Source organism: Petaurus breviceps, unplaced genomic scaffold, assembly GCF_028583685.1.
Source record: "Petaurus breviceps papuanus isolate PSGF00001 unplaced genomic scaffold, PetGlider_PUasm1.0 118, whole genome shotgun sequence".
Classification (NCBI taxonomy): Eukaryota; Metazoa; Chordata; class Mammalia; order Diprotodontia; family Petauridae; genus Petaurus; species Petaurus breviceps.
In genome coordinates, this window is record NW_027185616.1 from 8117311 (window position 1) to 8133652 (window position 16342).

The 16342-nt window shown below is 40.5% G+C and overlaps 1 protein-coding gene across 1 annotated transcript in view; it reads right to left on the reverse strand.

Annotated features, from left to right (window-relative positions):
* Window positions 1-16342, reverse strand: part of TEKT5 (tektin 5) — a 64088-nt gene that overhangs the window by 32151 nt on the left and 15595 nt on the right. The window contains exon 5 of the mRNA XM_069085828.1: window positions 13717-13939. Within this exon, the coding sequence (XP_068941929.1) occupies window positions 13717-13939 (223 nt within the window). The remainder of the gene's footprint in view (window positions 1-13716; window positions 13940-16342) is intronic.

Here is a 16342-nt window from a genome sequence, read left to right on the forward strand (position 1 = left end):
CAGTGGCCCTCACAGCAGCTGGCTAACAGAGAACAAACCCATACTTCCTGGGGAAAGGATAAGCCAAGCCAGAAAGTCAGGGCTGTGAAGTGTCTGCTCTGCACCCGTTGACATATGGGGGAAGGAAGGAGGGGGAAGGAAAGAGAGGGAAGCAATTTCCAGATTTGCTTCAGATGAAATTGATCTCAGCTCAGCAGAAAAGATCTTTGCATATTCCAGATCATTGCCTAGATGGAATAGAAATTAGCCTAAAGGTTTTATAAGGAAAAAATGTGCTGGCAGAGTTATCTGCCCTGTAAAACAATCTGCCTACGTGTTGTCTTGTGACTAAAGATTGAGAGCCCTTAATGCCGCTGAATTATTTTTGATGTGGAAAAAAGGACAGAGTGGTGCCAGCGGGGTTTAGACTTCTGGATTCTTTGTGCAATCTTGCATATTTATTGTTTTCCAAAAATGCATAAAGCCAAGAGGTTTCCAAGGAGATGCCTGGCTCAGCATCACTTTCCCGGGAGCTTCTTTGATGCCGGAAAAGACCAATTTGGAAGTCTGAGTTCTTTTCAGTGGATGAAATGCTGGGAGACTGTGTAGTATCAGGCGATGATAAGTGTAGGTAAAGATCTAGGGAGGATTGGGAAACAGAGCTAAAGAGAAGGAGGACAAAAATCAGACACCTCACCAAAGAGTTAGGAACCTGAGATGGACCTTCTGGTGGAGTGCCAAGAGGCAAATACCAGTGGAGATCATCCAGCTCAGCTCTTGGTGGCTCCTCCTCAGAGCCATCCCAGCTGTCTCCAGAGGTCGTATGTGCAGGGCCATGTTGCTTGGGGAAGACACTTTCAGACAGATACGGGATAACTAGGCAGGTCAAGAAGGCATCAGAAACCAGGAAAGTGGAATGGAAGATAATTCAAGTGAAGAAAGACAAGACATCGGAAATGGCCAAATGCTGGTCAAGGGAATAAGGAGCCAGGAGATACAATAAGAGAAAATATAGCACAAAATGGGCAGGAGAGTTACATACAAGGCATCAGCCCCAAAGGAGACTTTAATTCCAAGGCAGTCTTGGATCCCAAAATCTTGGAACCGGGAAGGAACATTAGAGGTCACCTAATATGTGATAACATGGGACATTCAAGAAAATAGAGATTTGAAATGGGAAGTCCTACATTCCAGCTCTGCTACTCACTAGCAGTTAGTTACCTTAAGCAAGTCACTTAATGTGGCTAGATTTCAGTTTCCTCTTTTGCAAGATGAGAGTAATAATACTTGCGAACTACCAATATCTTAGCATTGTTGTAAGGGGGAAAAAAAGTTGTAAGCTTTACAGCACTCTACTTAAATGTGAATTAATATTGTTATCTGGCCCAACCAATACTTGAGCAGGAATTTCTTTTATGGCATCCACAGTAAGCAGTCAACCAGTCTAAATAGAGTAGCTAGGTGGTGTAGTAGATAAAGCAATGGATCTGGAGTCAGGATGACCTGAGTTCAAATCCAGCCACAGACACTTAGTAGCTGTGACCCTGTACAAATTATTTAATATCTGTTGGCCACAATTTCTTCATCTCTAAAATGGGTATAATAATAACACCTCCCTCCCATGGTTGTCAGGAGGATCAAATGAGATATTTGTTAAGTGTTTAGTGCAGTGTCTGGCATACCGTAAGCACTTAATGAATTTTTGCTTTCTTCCTTCATAGTCTTCCTTCCTTTGTAGTCTATTTCTGAAGATCTATAGCCATGGGGAATTCAACCTATTCCACTTCGGAATAGCTCTAATTGTTAGAAAGTTTTTCTTTACATTGAACTAAAATGTACTTCACTGTGCACACACCTCTTTCCGAGTATTGCTTTTAGTTCCGCCCTCTATCTAGCAAATCTAACACTTTTTCTATTTGACAATCCTTCAAATAATTGAAGACTGTGGTAATTTCCAGTCCTTTCTCTAATTTCCTTTTCTCCAAGCTAAATATCCCTATGTTCTTAAACTGATTCTCCTACTGGAGATCTCAAGATCCCTTATCAATAATTCTAGTTCTCCTCTTCTGGAGCCTGGTGAATGCCCTTTGTAAAATGTTGCACCCACAAATCAGACAATGCTCTGGGTGGGATTTGAGTAGGATAGAGTACTGTGAAAATACTGCCTCCTTCAATCTGTACTCTCTGTTTCTATTCCTGTAACTTTCTAAAATGGCATTAACTTTTTTTTGGCTACTACATCACTTTGCTGACTCACTAAATTTGTGGTCTACTAAAACCCCCCAATTCTTTTGCACACTGACTTCTGCTGCCCAAATCACCCCATCCTCTATTGAAACTGTTTTGTTAAGATTCCCAAGCCTGTAACAAAGGTACATTCAAGATCAATCAGGAAAATCTCAAAAGGTGCTGTCAATGACCTGGGTACAACTGATCAAGTGACACTGATTTGCCGCCACCACATTTTTAGGGGCTCACTGCTCCCAGAACCTTGGACAGCTCAGGCAACACAGCTTACAAGACTTCTGTAGTGTTACATGTAAAGCCAGAAAAACAAGGATTCTCCCCATGGCTGCACTATTTTTCTAGGAAGAAGTCTCATCTGGCTTACAATCTCATTGTCGTTGCAAGATGATTAGCTTTACAATTGCACTATAACAAAAAAATATTTCTTAGCCTTGCTCTCTTCCTGCTTTTATCTGCAGGCTACTTTAGAGTCAATGTTGGAGAAGTTAATGCACCACTCAGCATTACTGGCAATTAGTTTTGCCTCCCATTCTTACAACTTGACATCACTACCTTTTTCATTCCATTCTCTCTTGTTTCCTCTCTTTTCTCTGTCTCTCCCCATACCTCCCTAACTACCCTGTTTCTCTTCTGCATAAAATGTCATAGAGGCAAAGAAGCACAAAATGCTCCTACCTTGGAGAAAAGCCCTCGTGGTCCCATCCTAGATATGGCTTCTTCAAAAGGGAATGCTAGGGGGCATCTAGGTGGCATAGTGAAGAGAGCACCGGCCCTGGAGTCAGGAGGACCCGAGTTCAAATCCAGCCTCGGACACTTGACATTCACTAGCTATGTGACCCTGGGCAAGTTACTTTACCTCATTTGCCTCAGTTCTCTCCTTTGTAAAATGAGCTAGACAAGGAAATGACAAACTACTCCATTATCTTTGCCAAGAAAACTCCAAATGGGGTTAGGAAGAGTTAGACATGACTGAAAAAACTCAACAACAACGACACAACAACCCTGATATACAGGTACTAGTTACCTTGGGGTGATCACATAGGGCTCTGCTATAGGGAACAGTGATAAGTGAACAAACTTCTTTTAAACAGGGTCTGATCATTCCTACCATCCAGGTTAGCCTTGTTCAAATACATTCTACCTTGTCATTGTCCTTTCTAAGATGTGGCACCTGGAACAAAAATATAATACTTCAGAAGTAAAGTGACTAGGGCAGAATACAGTGCATGGATCAGTCACTAAGACCTCAGTTTCTTCATCTATAAAATTAAGGGACTGAACTAAATGGCATCCAACAGAGGTGTTCCAGAGCCAGCTTGAACAGGCTCACTACTGCTAAATTTTCAGTGTGAGTAATTACAGCCTGGAAATCAGCAGAGGCTACAAATTGGAGCTTAGTTTATCATTTTGTTGATTGTCTCCAGACCAATACTGTCAAATTCTAATAGAAATGGGACCATTAAACTGTAATAAAGGTCCCTGAGGCAGCATATCAACTATGAAAACCACATACTGACATTATCCATGTTCTATGGTATTTTTACCTATTTTATTATATATTTCCCAATTACATTTTAATCTGGTTCAGGTACTAGCATTCAGGACTGTTGTGGGCCATATGTGCCAGGCCAGGGGTGGGGAACCTATGGCCTCAAGGCCACATGTGAATCTCTAAGTCCTCAGCTGTGGCCCTTTGACTGAATCCAAACTTCACAGAACAAATCTCCTTAATAAAAGGATTTGTTGGGTAAAACTTACTTAATCAAAAGGCTGTGCCCAAGAACTTAAAAAGCCACGTTTGGTCTCGAGACTGCAGGGTCCCCATCCCTGTGCCAGGCATAGAGTTTGATACTTCTGGTCTAGACTTAAGAAAGTGATAAAAGAATTCTTAATAATAATGCAGATTAAGCTTAAAAGTATGTGGTACATACTACTCCACCCCCCGCCCCAGGAGCTGATTGTTAAACATTTACCAGCACGTGTCTGTCTCTAAGGTCCCTGCCAATGCTAAAATCCGAATATTTTCTGGACCAGACTTATATAATTTTACTAGTTTAAAGGAACTTCTGAAGAGGAATTCTTTCTACTAAGGTAGGTCAATACACTTCTTCTGCAGCTCAGAGTATAGAGTTGCCTAGGACACTAAAAGGTTAAGTGACTTACCCAAGGTCACATAGCCAGACAAGTAAGACTTAACCCAGGCTTTCCCTGCCTTCAAGGCCAGCTTGGTAACTACTGCCCCAAGGCTGCCTTTCTAGGCATCTGTGATCCTATAAATAGATTCAGGTAGAGTTCAGTCAGAGAAGACTTCTTGCATGGGTGCCAAATGACAGGAAAGGAAGGGACATTTTAGGTGGAAGGTAATATAGGGATAGTGTTAAAAGCAAAGAGAAGGAGTCAGTTTTGTTTGGAGGGAGGGTGCCCATTAATTTTCATTGAAAAAGAAGAAAAGTAAATTGGTGGATTGGGAATAAGTATCCAAAATGGTGAATCATTTGGAGAACATAGTTCAATTTCATATAGGCCACGGGCTAAAGAACAGTTAGAAAGCAAAAAAAATTTCCTACGGAGTAAAAATTAAATCAAACCCATTATATACCTCCTCTCATTTGGTCTTCCCCCATAATCCTGTGAGGTAAGTGCTTTCATGACCTCTATTTTAAAAATGAGGATACTGGGTCTCAGACAGGCAAAGTACCTTATTGAGGGTCACACAGAGAATGAGTGTCTGAGGTGGAATTCTCACCCAGGTCTTCCTGACTCTAAGTTCACACCATTCTAATTAGGATGAGGGAAAGAGTGCTCTGAGTAGGATAGGGAGATTCTAGGGAGAGCAGCAGATACTTGGAGACAAGATAGAGACAGAGAAGAGAGGAAGGGGATATACTTTAGCTGAGGAAAGAACCAAAAAATAATGATACTAATTGGGACATTTAGTTCTATTTATGGATGAATAAGAAAGATAGGGATAGGGAAGAGCCTAGAGGCAGCTATGTACCTCAGTGGATAGAGCGCTGGGCCTGGAGTCAGGAAGACCTTAGTTCAAATCTGGCCTTAGACACCTATTAGCTATGTGACCCTGGGCAAGTCACTTAACCTCTGTTTGCCTTAATCCGCTGGAGAAGGAAATGGCAAACCATTACATTACATTTGCCAAGAAAACCCCATGGACAATATGGTTCATGGAGTCACAAAGAGTAGGACACAACTGAACGACAAGGGAAAAACATACTGTGGGGTAAAATCTAGACTCAATCACCTTACAAAGCAAACCCAGCTAGACCCTCCATGGCACTGCCTAAAGCTCATTAGATGTAGAAACTCAGCTCTTTGGATTGAAACCGTACAATAAAAAGTACTAAGCAGGAGTGGGAGTGTGAAGGAAGGGGAGAGTATCTAGCCAGGAGAAAGGCTCGATAAAAAGAGTATTTTGTTTTTTCAAGATGCGACTGTTCCTAAGTCAAACTGAATGCTCACATGACTAGAGTCATCTGAAGGACCCTAGGAACAGGATATCCCCCAGCCTTCTTCATAGTGCCCTTGTCTGGGGGGATACCTCATTTTTCGAAAAACTGGTTGAAGTGAATTGGCTATCTTCATGTTGTTCTGGAAGAGATCTGGCTGCTTGCAGAGCAGAAAAGAATTTTTCATTCAGAAATGGGTTCCAGACCAAGTTAAATAAATAGCCTGGGTTGGCTTTGAGGGAGCAAACTGAGTCTGAGGACCAGGGCCCCTCACCCTCTCAGGCGGTTTGCCTGGTTAATTACAGAGGAATTTGGCCTTCACGGGAAAGTGAAGTTTTCCCTAGTGCTGATGGTCATTTGAAAATCAAAAGCCAAAATGAGCCTCCAAATAAAAACAAAGTGATTCCTTTTAAGGTTAGAATTCATGCACTTTTGAACTCTGAATCTTACTTAGGAACTCTTAAAACTTTCTTTTCTCTCCTCATTTTAACATAATATTCTTTTCTGTTAATCTCTATACTCACCAGAGTCTTAATTTTCTCATCATTATCAACAATAACTTTTACATTTTGACTTTGGTGATCCAAGAGTTCTTGAGTTTTAAATAATATTATTTTTGTTGTATTTCCTCTTCCAGGAAATTTTCCTAAACTAATCAAGCATTGGACTTTATCTATTGTGTATGCACAGTTGTTTTTCTTTCCCCACAGGATTTAAAATTCTGTACACTTAACTATTTTTTAGCCCTAATAAAGAATGGATATTGCCTATATCATGATACGCTGCAATGGGCAGCCTACTGAATTGGTCCTTCAGTACAAGCACAATAGATGAATGACAAACTGGGACCATAAATGAACAGAAACAAAGTGGACTCCATTGCATTTGGTGAATTTCTGGATTTTCAAGGATCCTAAGCTGCTGCTGACTCAATTTAAAAAAAAAAAAGATCTTTTTAACACCAATATTCTCCTGGTTACCTGATATGACTGCTCATTATGGAATACTACAGTCTCCAAAGAATTAAGGTTATGAGTCATCAAATAGTCAAGAGAGAAGCATGTGGTGGGAGTGAGAAGACAGCAACATATTATCTTCTGCCAAATTCTCCTCCACTTTAGTATTTTAAAATTCTAAATCAATTATTCTTTCTTTCAAGCTTCTAGTTCTCTACCATGTATTCCATTTCTTCCTACTCTGCTGTTGTTTGTTTTTAACTCTGTATTAAGAACTCTGATTTCTCTCTTAAATTCACTTCTAGGTTTTCTTTTAAGAGCTTCCTCTTTAGAACTATTATTAAATTTCTTGCTATCGTCCCTTGATCTCAAGGAAGTCCATAGGATTTCTTTCTTTCATTGGGTAATATTAATTCTTTCTCTTTTAATATTATAATAGTTTTTCAACATGTATTGGCTTCTTATGAGGCTTTATTCATTCTGTCTCTATCATTCTTTCTGTTGGTTTATCTGCTGTTATGTTGGATTTTTTTTTGTTGAAGCTTTCTGTCTTGACCTTTTGGAATTTCAGCTTCTTTCTTGTATTCATTGCTAGTTGCTCACCTTTGAGAATCCCCCTCATTTTTTTGTTTCTTCTTCCTTCCACTGAATGGACTCATGGAAGTGCTTTTAGGAAGGGTCTGCCTCCTCGAATTAGGAGATAATGGGATTAGATGAGTTTGGGTCTCTACCCAGAATAACCTCGAGGGGTAGAGGACAGTCCCCAATCAGCTGTTCAGTCCCATTTTCATCCAGCCCATCACAATGTTCTTTGTTAGCTGGTGGTTGAGGGCACCACTCACTGCTGATCTTCTGCCCTTCCTGAAACTTCTTTCATCCTTTCCTTCTTCTTTCATCCTTCTTTCTTTCATCTTTCTTCTTTGCTGATAGTGACTGGAAAGAATCCGTACCTGCTACTTCTCACAGAGTTCAGGTGGAGTCATTACTGTGGGACAATCCTACAGTCACACCATGAGTCATAAGCCTATGAGCTTGCTTGTGCAAACTTGGGGAGGGAGCATACAAATTTGCTTAGGGGTAGGAACTCTGAAGGAGAAATTTTCCAATATTAACTCATGAGACTTTCACTTTATATGTGGATTCTATATACTTATCTTGTGAATTATACAACTGCAATGACTTTATATCTGGTACATCATCCCTTTTTTCTGAGGATTAGAAGTTGGAGAAGTTTATAGAAAGCAACTTATTAGCCATCTTGTTGGTCACATCAAAAACATGCACAGGAAAAGTGTAAAGGAAGTCATCAGAGAGATATAAGGTTGAGAAAGGTGGACAGTCATGTAGCAAAAGTGAGAGATCATCAATCAAGGCAGGGAGGGAGGTGGAAAGAAGGGATCAAGCATTTACAAACATCTACAATATGTCACAGGCACTACTCAGAGTGCCTACTCCATTAGAATCTACAAAATGTCCAGAGATCTAGAGGAAGATCTCCGTCATGTACATGGATATCCTGGGAAGGATTTATGGGGGAACATGAACGAGAATTACATGGGATAAAAAGTCCGTATAGATATGATGTGTATTGTTGGAAGGAGGACCAGCAGCAGTGAAATTTTAGGTCCATCAAAGTATCAAGATATAATTCTATATGGTTAGAAATCCTAGAACATCATGATCAAGAAAGAATCAAAATTTCAGGTCAATAGCGAGATTCATGGTATGTGTAAGTAGGCTATGTACAGCACATTACCAGTGGTGATTTGTGCCCAAGAAGTGGCAATACATCATCAAAGAAATGCATGACAGAAAAAGGCAGTAAGGAGAAGGAGTAACAGATGGAAAGTCCATATGTTGCAATGGCACCCATAAATATTATTGAAATCCCCAGTATCCTGGATAGATCCTCTAAGGAAGATTTGTGGGAGGATAGGGATAAGGATCCAGAAGGGGAAAAACAAGTACATAAAGAATGACCATTTTCCAGACTATGACATCCATCGATATATCTAGCTTAGACAGACTTGTAGGTAGATAATGAGGCTGACCCAGAATTGGGTAAGAGAAGATATCTGGATTACATTTTAGAACTGAGTGGTGCTTTTAATGACCCTGAACTTCCTCCAGAAACAAAACCCATTCATCATTTTAATATCAATGTTCAACCTGTACTGTAAAGTGAAATACCACAATCTCCGATGAATCAAACTATGGATCATCCAAAGGACAATGGAGAGGTGGATGATGGGCATGAGGAGTTGGCAATGTATTACCACTGAAAAAAGGGATATTATCATAGAGAAGGGGACCAAAGAGGAGATAAGCTGAACCTGCAGTGAGAGCATGAGATAACTACTTGGTTAGACTGCATGCTCCTGTGGTATCCATCCATGCACTGCTAAGATATGTAGAGTAGGGTCTGCAGAATATTGGAGACACACATGAGAGATGCTGTGGAGATAGTGTCTATAAGACTTTAGAGCTCAAAATCTCTTCTAACTTTCAGTTCCAAATCTAAGATACCACAACTGTCAAATATCACTAGACCTGAAATAACCTCCATATAATGCTTTGAGGTTTGCAGTGTACTTTACATGTGCTATCTTGTTTGATCCTCACAACAATATTGGAAGGGAAGTGCTATTATTATTCTCATCTGACAGATGAGGAAATTGAGGCAAACAAAAGTTAAGTGACTTGTCCAGGGTCACACAGCTGGTATGTCTGCAGCAGGATTGGAATTCAAGTCTTTCTGACTTTGAGCACTAGCACTCTATGTCCTGCACTACTGGAATCAGATAAATTGGGTTCAAATTCAATTCTACCACTCATTGATTCCCTATGTAATTGCCAGCAAGTCACCACCTCTCTGAGTCATTGTTTCCCTTCTTAGAAGATGAAGAAAGAAAAACTTACACTACTGGTCTAACAGTGATATTGTGATAAGATTAAATGTGAGAGCACTTTATTAACAATAAAAGCTCTACAAATTAATTGATATTTTATTTGTAATAGCAACACCATCAATAAGCACCAGTTTTTCCAAAGCCCATTGGGAAGGAATGAGTTTCAAGAGATGGGTCCACACTTTCTTCCATTTAGAAGAACCAATGCCTATATCAATCGCTGAATGGACATTAATTAAATGTGAGCCATGGATGAAAAGGAATAAAAGAAGGAAAACAGTCTGACTCTTTCCCTGGCAGCCCTATGGTCCTTCTCAAAGATGGGTACAAGTTCTGTCTGCATCTTACTTCAAATCAGAAGGTGGAGAATTTTAGAAGATGAGAAACTAGATTGATGTATTTGATGACATGATGTTAACTATGTTTCAAGAATGTGTGGTTTATTATGATTCCCCTGTGCATGCTGTCATGGATTCATATTGTTAATAACAAAGGTAAGAAAATTATGATGAGGCTCAGAAGTAAGAGCTGCTGAGTTGTAGCAGAAATGGGGAAGGAGTTTGCATTTACACAAATGAAAAGGTTATATATATATATATAATATGTACATATATGGATATGAATATATGGATATGTCTACATATGAAGGAGTGAGCTAACAAGATTCCTCTCAGGAAGAGCCCTGGAATGATTTTGCTTGGTGTGTAAATTTGGAAACCAAACGCAAATTAGATCAAATCTCCTAAGAATTAGATGACTGATTTCCCTCTTGGAGGGTACTTTGTTGTCTGAATAATCTGAGCATGAGACAGAAGGATTAGAGAAAACGCCATATTGTGTTCAGATGTTGGCTAATGCCTGTGTGGATAACTAGAGCGTTGTTGGGCTTGCCAACCTTACATGCCCTCCTCTGTGCCAAAGGGCCTTTCAGCAGAGTATCCAGACTGGATAATTAGATGCATGTGGAAGGAACTCTCACAGATACACATCCATAGTCTCCACAAGCCCTGATTGTCAGGTCGGCCACTCTCCTCAAAGGCAGCAGCTCTGATTACATACTTTGTAGTTCTGGGCTATTTTAGCCTAGAGATTTATCAGCCCTTTCCCAACAGCAGTAAAATAGACTCTGAAATCCAACCCGGAGAGGCTCTAAGAGTGGGAAGTACTGCTTGGCCTTGGCTTTGCTGGAGACCACAAATGGAGGAATTGTTAAAGGCCAAATGTCTTTGAGCACTGGCCTGCTTAGATGGCCAAGAGCCTAGTTCCAAAAGTGCCCTGTAGGTGCCTATGCAATCCAGGCAGTGCAGTAAACAGTAATTCTAATACTTGGGGGAAAATTTAGTTGACAGAGGGTAATGGGGTGATTTAAAATATGACCACTGTGTCTGTGTACATCTGAGGTAGAATGGAGACTGGGATCATGGGAGTTGAGGAGGTTGAGCAACTGAAAGGCCAGGTGTTTTACAAGGAGCTGGGAATTAGGGTGAAGAAGATCATGAAGCAAAGATTAAACTTATTGGGAAAGAGGACTAAGGACCCAGAGGTCCAAAGAGAGCAAAAACATGGATCTGACAGGATTGAATGAACTTTTAGAGGGGGAGATGTGACAGGAGAAATGGTAGCAGAGTAAATGTTAGGGAGTTTAAGAAAAGGAGGAGGCAGCCTCAGACCAAGGGATGTGCTATCATCCAAAGAAAGCTAGGCTTCAATGACCACCTGGGATGGAAGGAATGAAAGAAGTAGTTAAGGAGAGATGTATAGTTTGTTAGCAATAGAGAAGCACTAAGATGGGGGGAGAGGTGCAATTGAAAAGATGGCAAAATGGAAAAGGAGGATAAGAGCTGAGGAGTTGGTATACCATGGAAATGGGACAGGAGAATGATGCAAGACAGCAAATGCTAATTCCTCCTCCATATTCTCTTATCACATTTTAGGTGTCCTGCATTCTTCCCAGGCCAGGTGGCAAATCAGGAGCAGTCCACTCTTTTGTGAACAGGCAGGAAAGGAACATAATTACTGATGCTGGGTGAAAGCCCAAGGAAATGAGCCAGGGAGGGTTTGGGGGGGGGTCTAGGAGTTCCCCCCAAGTTGTGCTGTTCAGTCATGCTGACCCCATTTGGGGTTTTCTTGGCAAAGATACTGTAGTGGTTTGCCATTTCCTTCTCCGGCTCATTTTACAGATGAAGAACTAAGGCCAACAGGGTTAAATGACTTGCCCAGGGTCACATAGCTAGTAAGTGAACTCATGACCATGAGTCTTCCTGTCTTCAGGTCCGGCACTCTCTCCGCTTCACCACCTACCTGCCCAAGGTGTAGCCTAGCTCAAAGCCCTACCTGTTCCCAGTCACTTTCAGATCTGATGCAGTACCAAATCCCTAAGAAACTCATCATTTCCATTCTACATAACCTGGCCTTGAAAATCATGTTCACATGACCAGTTAGAAGCTTTTCATTACTTTCAAGGATAATGAAAGTTTGAGAGTCTATATTTTCAGGATGTGGCCAGCATTTCAGATCAATGGGAAAGAAATAGGTGCCAACCTTAATAAGAGATACAAATTAAAATGGGGCACTTGAAAACTACACGATAACAATGAACTGTTGAAATGACAAAATACTCAATGCATTCTCCACCTACCCACCTCCCTTTAATATCTTACTTTCTTATCTAGAAGAGCACAAAACTGATAATCATCAACAGAACACCAAGCTGAGGCCTGAACCCTATCTTGTTTCTTTCTTTGGCAAATGGTGAACGGGTCTTGTTAGAGCTTAATTTATTCACTCTAGGCACTGACTTATTAGCAAAACAGCTGGTGATTAAGTAATTGAGATTAATATCAGACCCATGAGGCAATGGGAAACTCTGAGCGGCGGGAGATGGGAATTTGAAATTGCATTTGGAATTGAAGTGGTTGAAATCTTAAAAAAAAAAAAAAAACAGCCTGACTCAAAATATCTCTATTCTCTCCATTAAAGACAGACCACAGCTACAACCAACCAAGTAAAATACAATAAACATTAAAAGCCCCACCCAGCCCATGAACTTGGTGCTGCAGTAATAAATACAATATGACATTAAACCATGTTTGATGTATCAAACTAAATGCTTATTAAAACAAAAAAGAATGGTTTTATTGTCATCTTTGGCAAGGGGGTAGGGTGGGGTCCAGACCTGTGATTTCAGTGGCATGAGAAATTTCTTCTGAGGGGCAGCGAGGTGGCAGAGTGAATAGAGCACTGGCCCTTGAGTCAGAAGGACCTGAGTTTAAATGTGACCTCAGACACTTAACACAAAAAAACGCCGTGTGACCTCAGGAAAGTCACTTAACTCCAATTGCCCTCCAAAAAAAAATTTAAAAAAAATTTCTTCTGAGGAAACCCCCTTTACCAATGCAGATCTCCAATAACTATGCAATTTAAAGTTGTCTCAGGCTTATGTGACCTGCCCAGGATCACATGGCCAATATGTCTTAGAGATGTGACTCCCTATCCACTACCGCATGCTGCCTTTATCTTTATTGACATGTTTAAAAAAAGGATAAATGGGAAAAAAAAGAATAAATGTAACTAAAAATTATTCCCAATCTCCCTCCGATTCCTTAATCTCAAAATCTCCCAACAAATCCATCAACCAAATCATAGTTCTCTCCTGGAACCTTTCAAGTCAAAAGGTTATGTTTCCTAGTATATCAACATGGGCAGAGTGTGCTCAGTCCTGCTTACAGAAGCTATGCTTTAGGAGATCACAGAGCTCCTCTTCACCTTTATGCTTATAAACATCAAACAAGGACACCAAATGCAGAAGCAGAATGGAGTTAGACACTCACCAACAATCTCTGGTATCTTTGCCCAAGAATACCAATGTCTACTTTGCTACCTTACATGAAGCACATTAGTAAGCAAGGGAAGATTTGAAAATAAGGCTTGGGCATAGGGTATAAGCCAATCTATACCCACGAGGAAGCTCATATCTAGCTCTGGGTTACTGCCTACCAGCTTCTAGATGTTGGGTTGGAATCACAGACTGATGGGCTAGGTGGGTGCCCTCTAGCTGGCTCATCTCCTACATTCTCCTACTTCTGGGTAGGCTTCCTCCTAGATGGAAATAGACAGATAGGGAGCAGGGTTCCTTAATGGTCCTGAAGGTAGCCTGCTTACCTTTGCCAGCTGTGTCTGAAGTTGATTTTTCACGTCTGTCACCTCAGAAATTCGGTTGCTGAAGGCCAGGTTGGTATTAGTAAACTGCTTCCATATTTGATCTGATGAGCTTTCCAGTACGTTCTCAGCTTCTTCCCGGAGCCGGATGGAGTTGGCTCTCATATTCTGAGAATGCCTGATGTTATCATCACTAAACTTGGCCCATGTCTCAGGTACTGCGACCCTGGAAGAAAAACCCACAAGAAATTAAAATAAAGTTGAACAGTGAGGTATCACTACAGGCCTTCTTTTCACCTCATTTTTTTCAGGAATGGAAGGGAAATGACTATGGCATCTTGGGCCCTTTTGAAGTCACAAAGATAGGGTCCACCATCGGCTATCTGAGTTAGTTCAAGCTGAGCAATGTTTATTGAGTGATTACTCTGCAAATAGTTCTAGCCTTCCTTATCCATGAGAAAAAACTGAAGGAACTGAGATAGCTTAAATTAGGGAAGGTAGAAAGAAAAACTTAAATATAGCCTTTAAGGATATAAAAGTGATAAACAGATGTTCTCTGTTAGGCTTAAACGTCCAACAATTTAAAGGTAGAATGGATCCTGGAAATAATTTAGCCCACCCCCGTTATGTTACAGATAAATAAACTGAGACTCAGGGAGGTTAGATGACCTGCCCAAAGTCACTTGGCTGTTAAGTACCAGAAATTCTTGTTAGCTAACAGGAAGGACTTGTTGGCAAAGAGAATAGTCTGTAATTGGAATGGGTAGCCAGAAGAAGCGATGGAGTTCCCTTCTCTGATGGTCTTCAGGAAAGGGACAGACCCACATATGTTTAGGCTGATTTGGTGCCTCTAGAGTTTACTTAGATGTCCTCCCAAGCTCCCTTCCAACCCAATGAGTCCTTAGTTCATAAATAAAAGCTGATTTCCATTCTAAGGAGGAAAAGGAAAGGAGATTCAATTTCCTGAAACTCTATTGCAGGAGAAGGCTGGCTTTTCCGGAGTTCCTAGAGCTTATTTATGTTTCTCTGCAAGTAGAAATTAAAATATACACAGGATTGCATTGTTAGACTCATTCAGTGGTCATTATAAAATAGTACACTATATCTCTGGCCTTCTAAAGAGAGACTGAAAGGCTGCTCAGTTATTTGGAAGAAACCTTAAGAGATCCTGTAGCCCACCATCATATTTTATCAATGAGGAAAAACTGAAGCCCACAGAGATAAGGCCATTTCTCCTCGGCCACGGGGCTGTACAACATCACCATGCCACTGAGAGGACTGTCAAGGACTAGGCAAAAAGTTTATGGGGTGTATTTCTTTTAAATCTGTCTTCAAGTCTGATGAACAGACTAATGAATTTTTGATTGCACTGGGGCCATTTACCATGTCAATGAACAGCAGTGTTATTGTAACTCACTCCTAATTGGCCTCCCTCCTTCCAGTCTCTCTCCCCTCTCTCATTTATCTTCCACCAAGCTTCCAAAATAACCAAAAAGCCAAACAGACAAACAAAAACAGGTCTGACTATGTTCCTGTCCTGCTCAAGAATCTTTTTCTATGACTTGGTGTTACTTCTAGGATAAAATAGCAACTTCTCAATCTGACATTGAAAGCCCTTTGAATTCTGGTCCCAGTCCTGTTTTACCAGATTGATTTTGCCTCTCTCCTCATCATACACGATAAAATCTCTTTGCTATTTCCTGAACCCAGTATTCCATCCCCAAATTTCTTTGCTTTTGCTCTTCTACATTCCTGGAATGTATTCTTTCTTTACTTTTCCTTCTTAGAATCCTTTGTTGTCATTCAGTCATTTTTCAGTCATGTCTGACTCTTTGTGGCACCATTTGAGGTTTTCTTATCAAAGATACAGGAGTGGATTGCCATTTCCTTCTCCAGATCATTTTACAGATGAGGAAACTGAGGCAAACAGGGTTAAGTGACTTGCCCAGGGTCATACTGCCACTAAATGTCTGAGACCAAATTTGAACTCAAGAATAGTTTTCCTTACTCTATTTACTTTGCCACCTAGTGGCCACTAGAATCCTTATCGGTCCTTTTTTTTTTTTTTTTCATTTTTCTACCTCTTATGGGAAGCTTTTTTTGATCTCAATCAATTAACATTTAATCAACCAAGTCCTAATTTTAAATGCAAGACAATTATCAACACTAAAAACAGAGAGTTCCTGCCTTCCAGGAGCTTACTTTCTACTAATTGCAATAGCTCTCACCTCCTTCAAATTGGATTGTTTCCTTAACTGTGCACTAGCCATTTCTCTATCAACTCCTCCCCCCATCATTTGCACCCCTACACACACCCCCACTCTCTCCCCTGACCAGTTTACAAGCTTCTAAAAGTCATTGTTTTCCTTTTTAACTTCTTATTCAGCACTTAGCATAATGTCTTGCATAGAGTAAAAATTTAATAAAAACCTCAATTGAATTGCAATGACTTCGGCCCTCACTCTCCTCTTGGTCTCATCTCTAGGTAAACAACCTTCGGTTATTTAATTTTGCCAATGAGTTCCCAAGAACTAGAGGCAGCATATATGGCACAGAATTGCAGAAAATAAGATCAAATGTGGAAACAACATTCAACCGGGAATCCTATGAAATACAGTTTGAAGTCCTG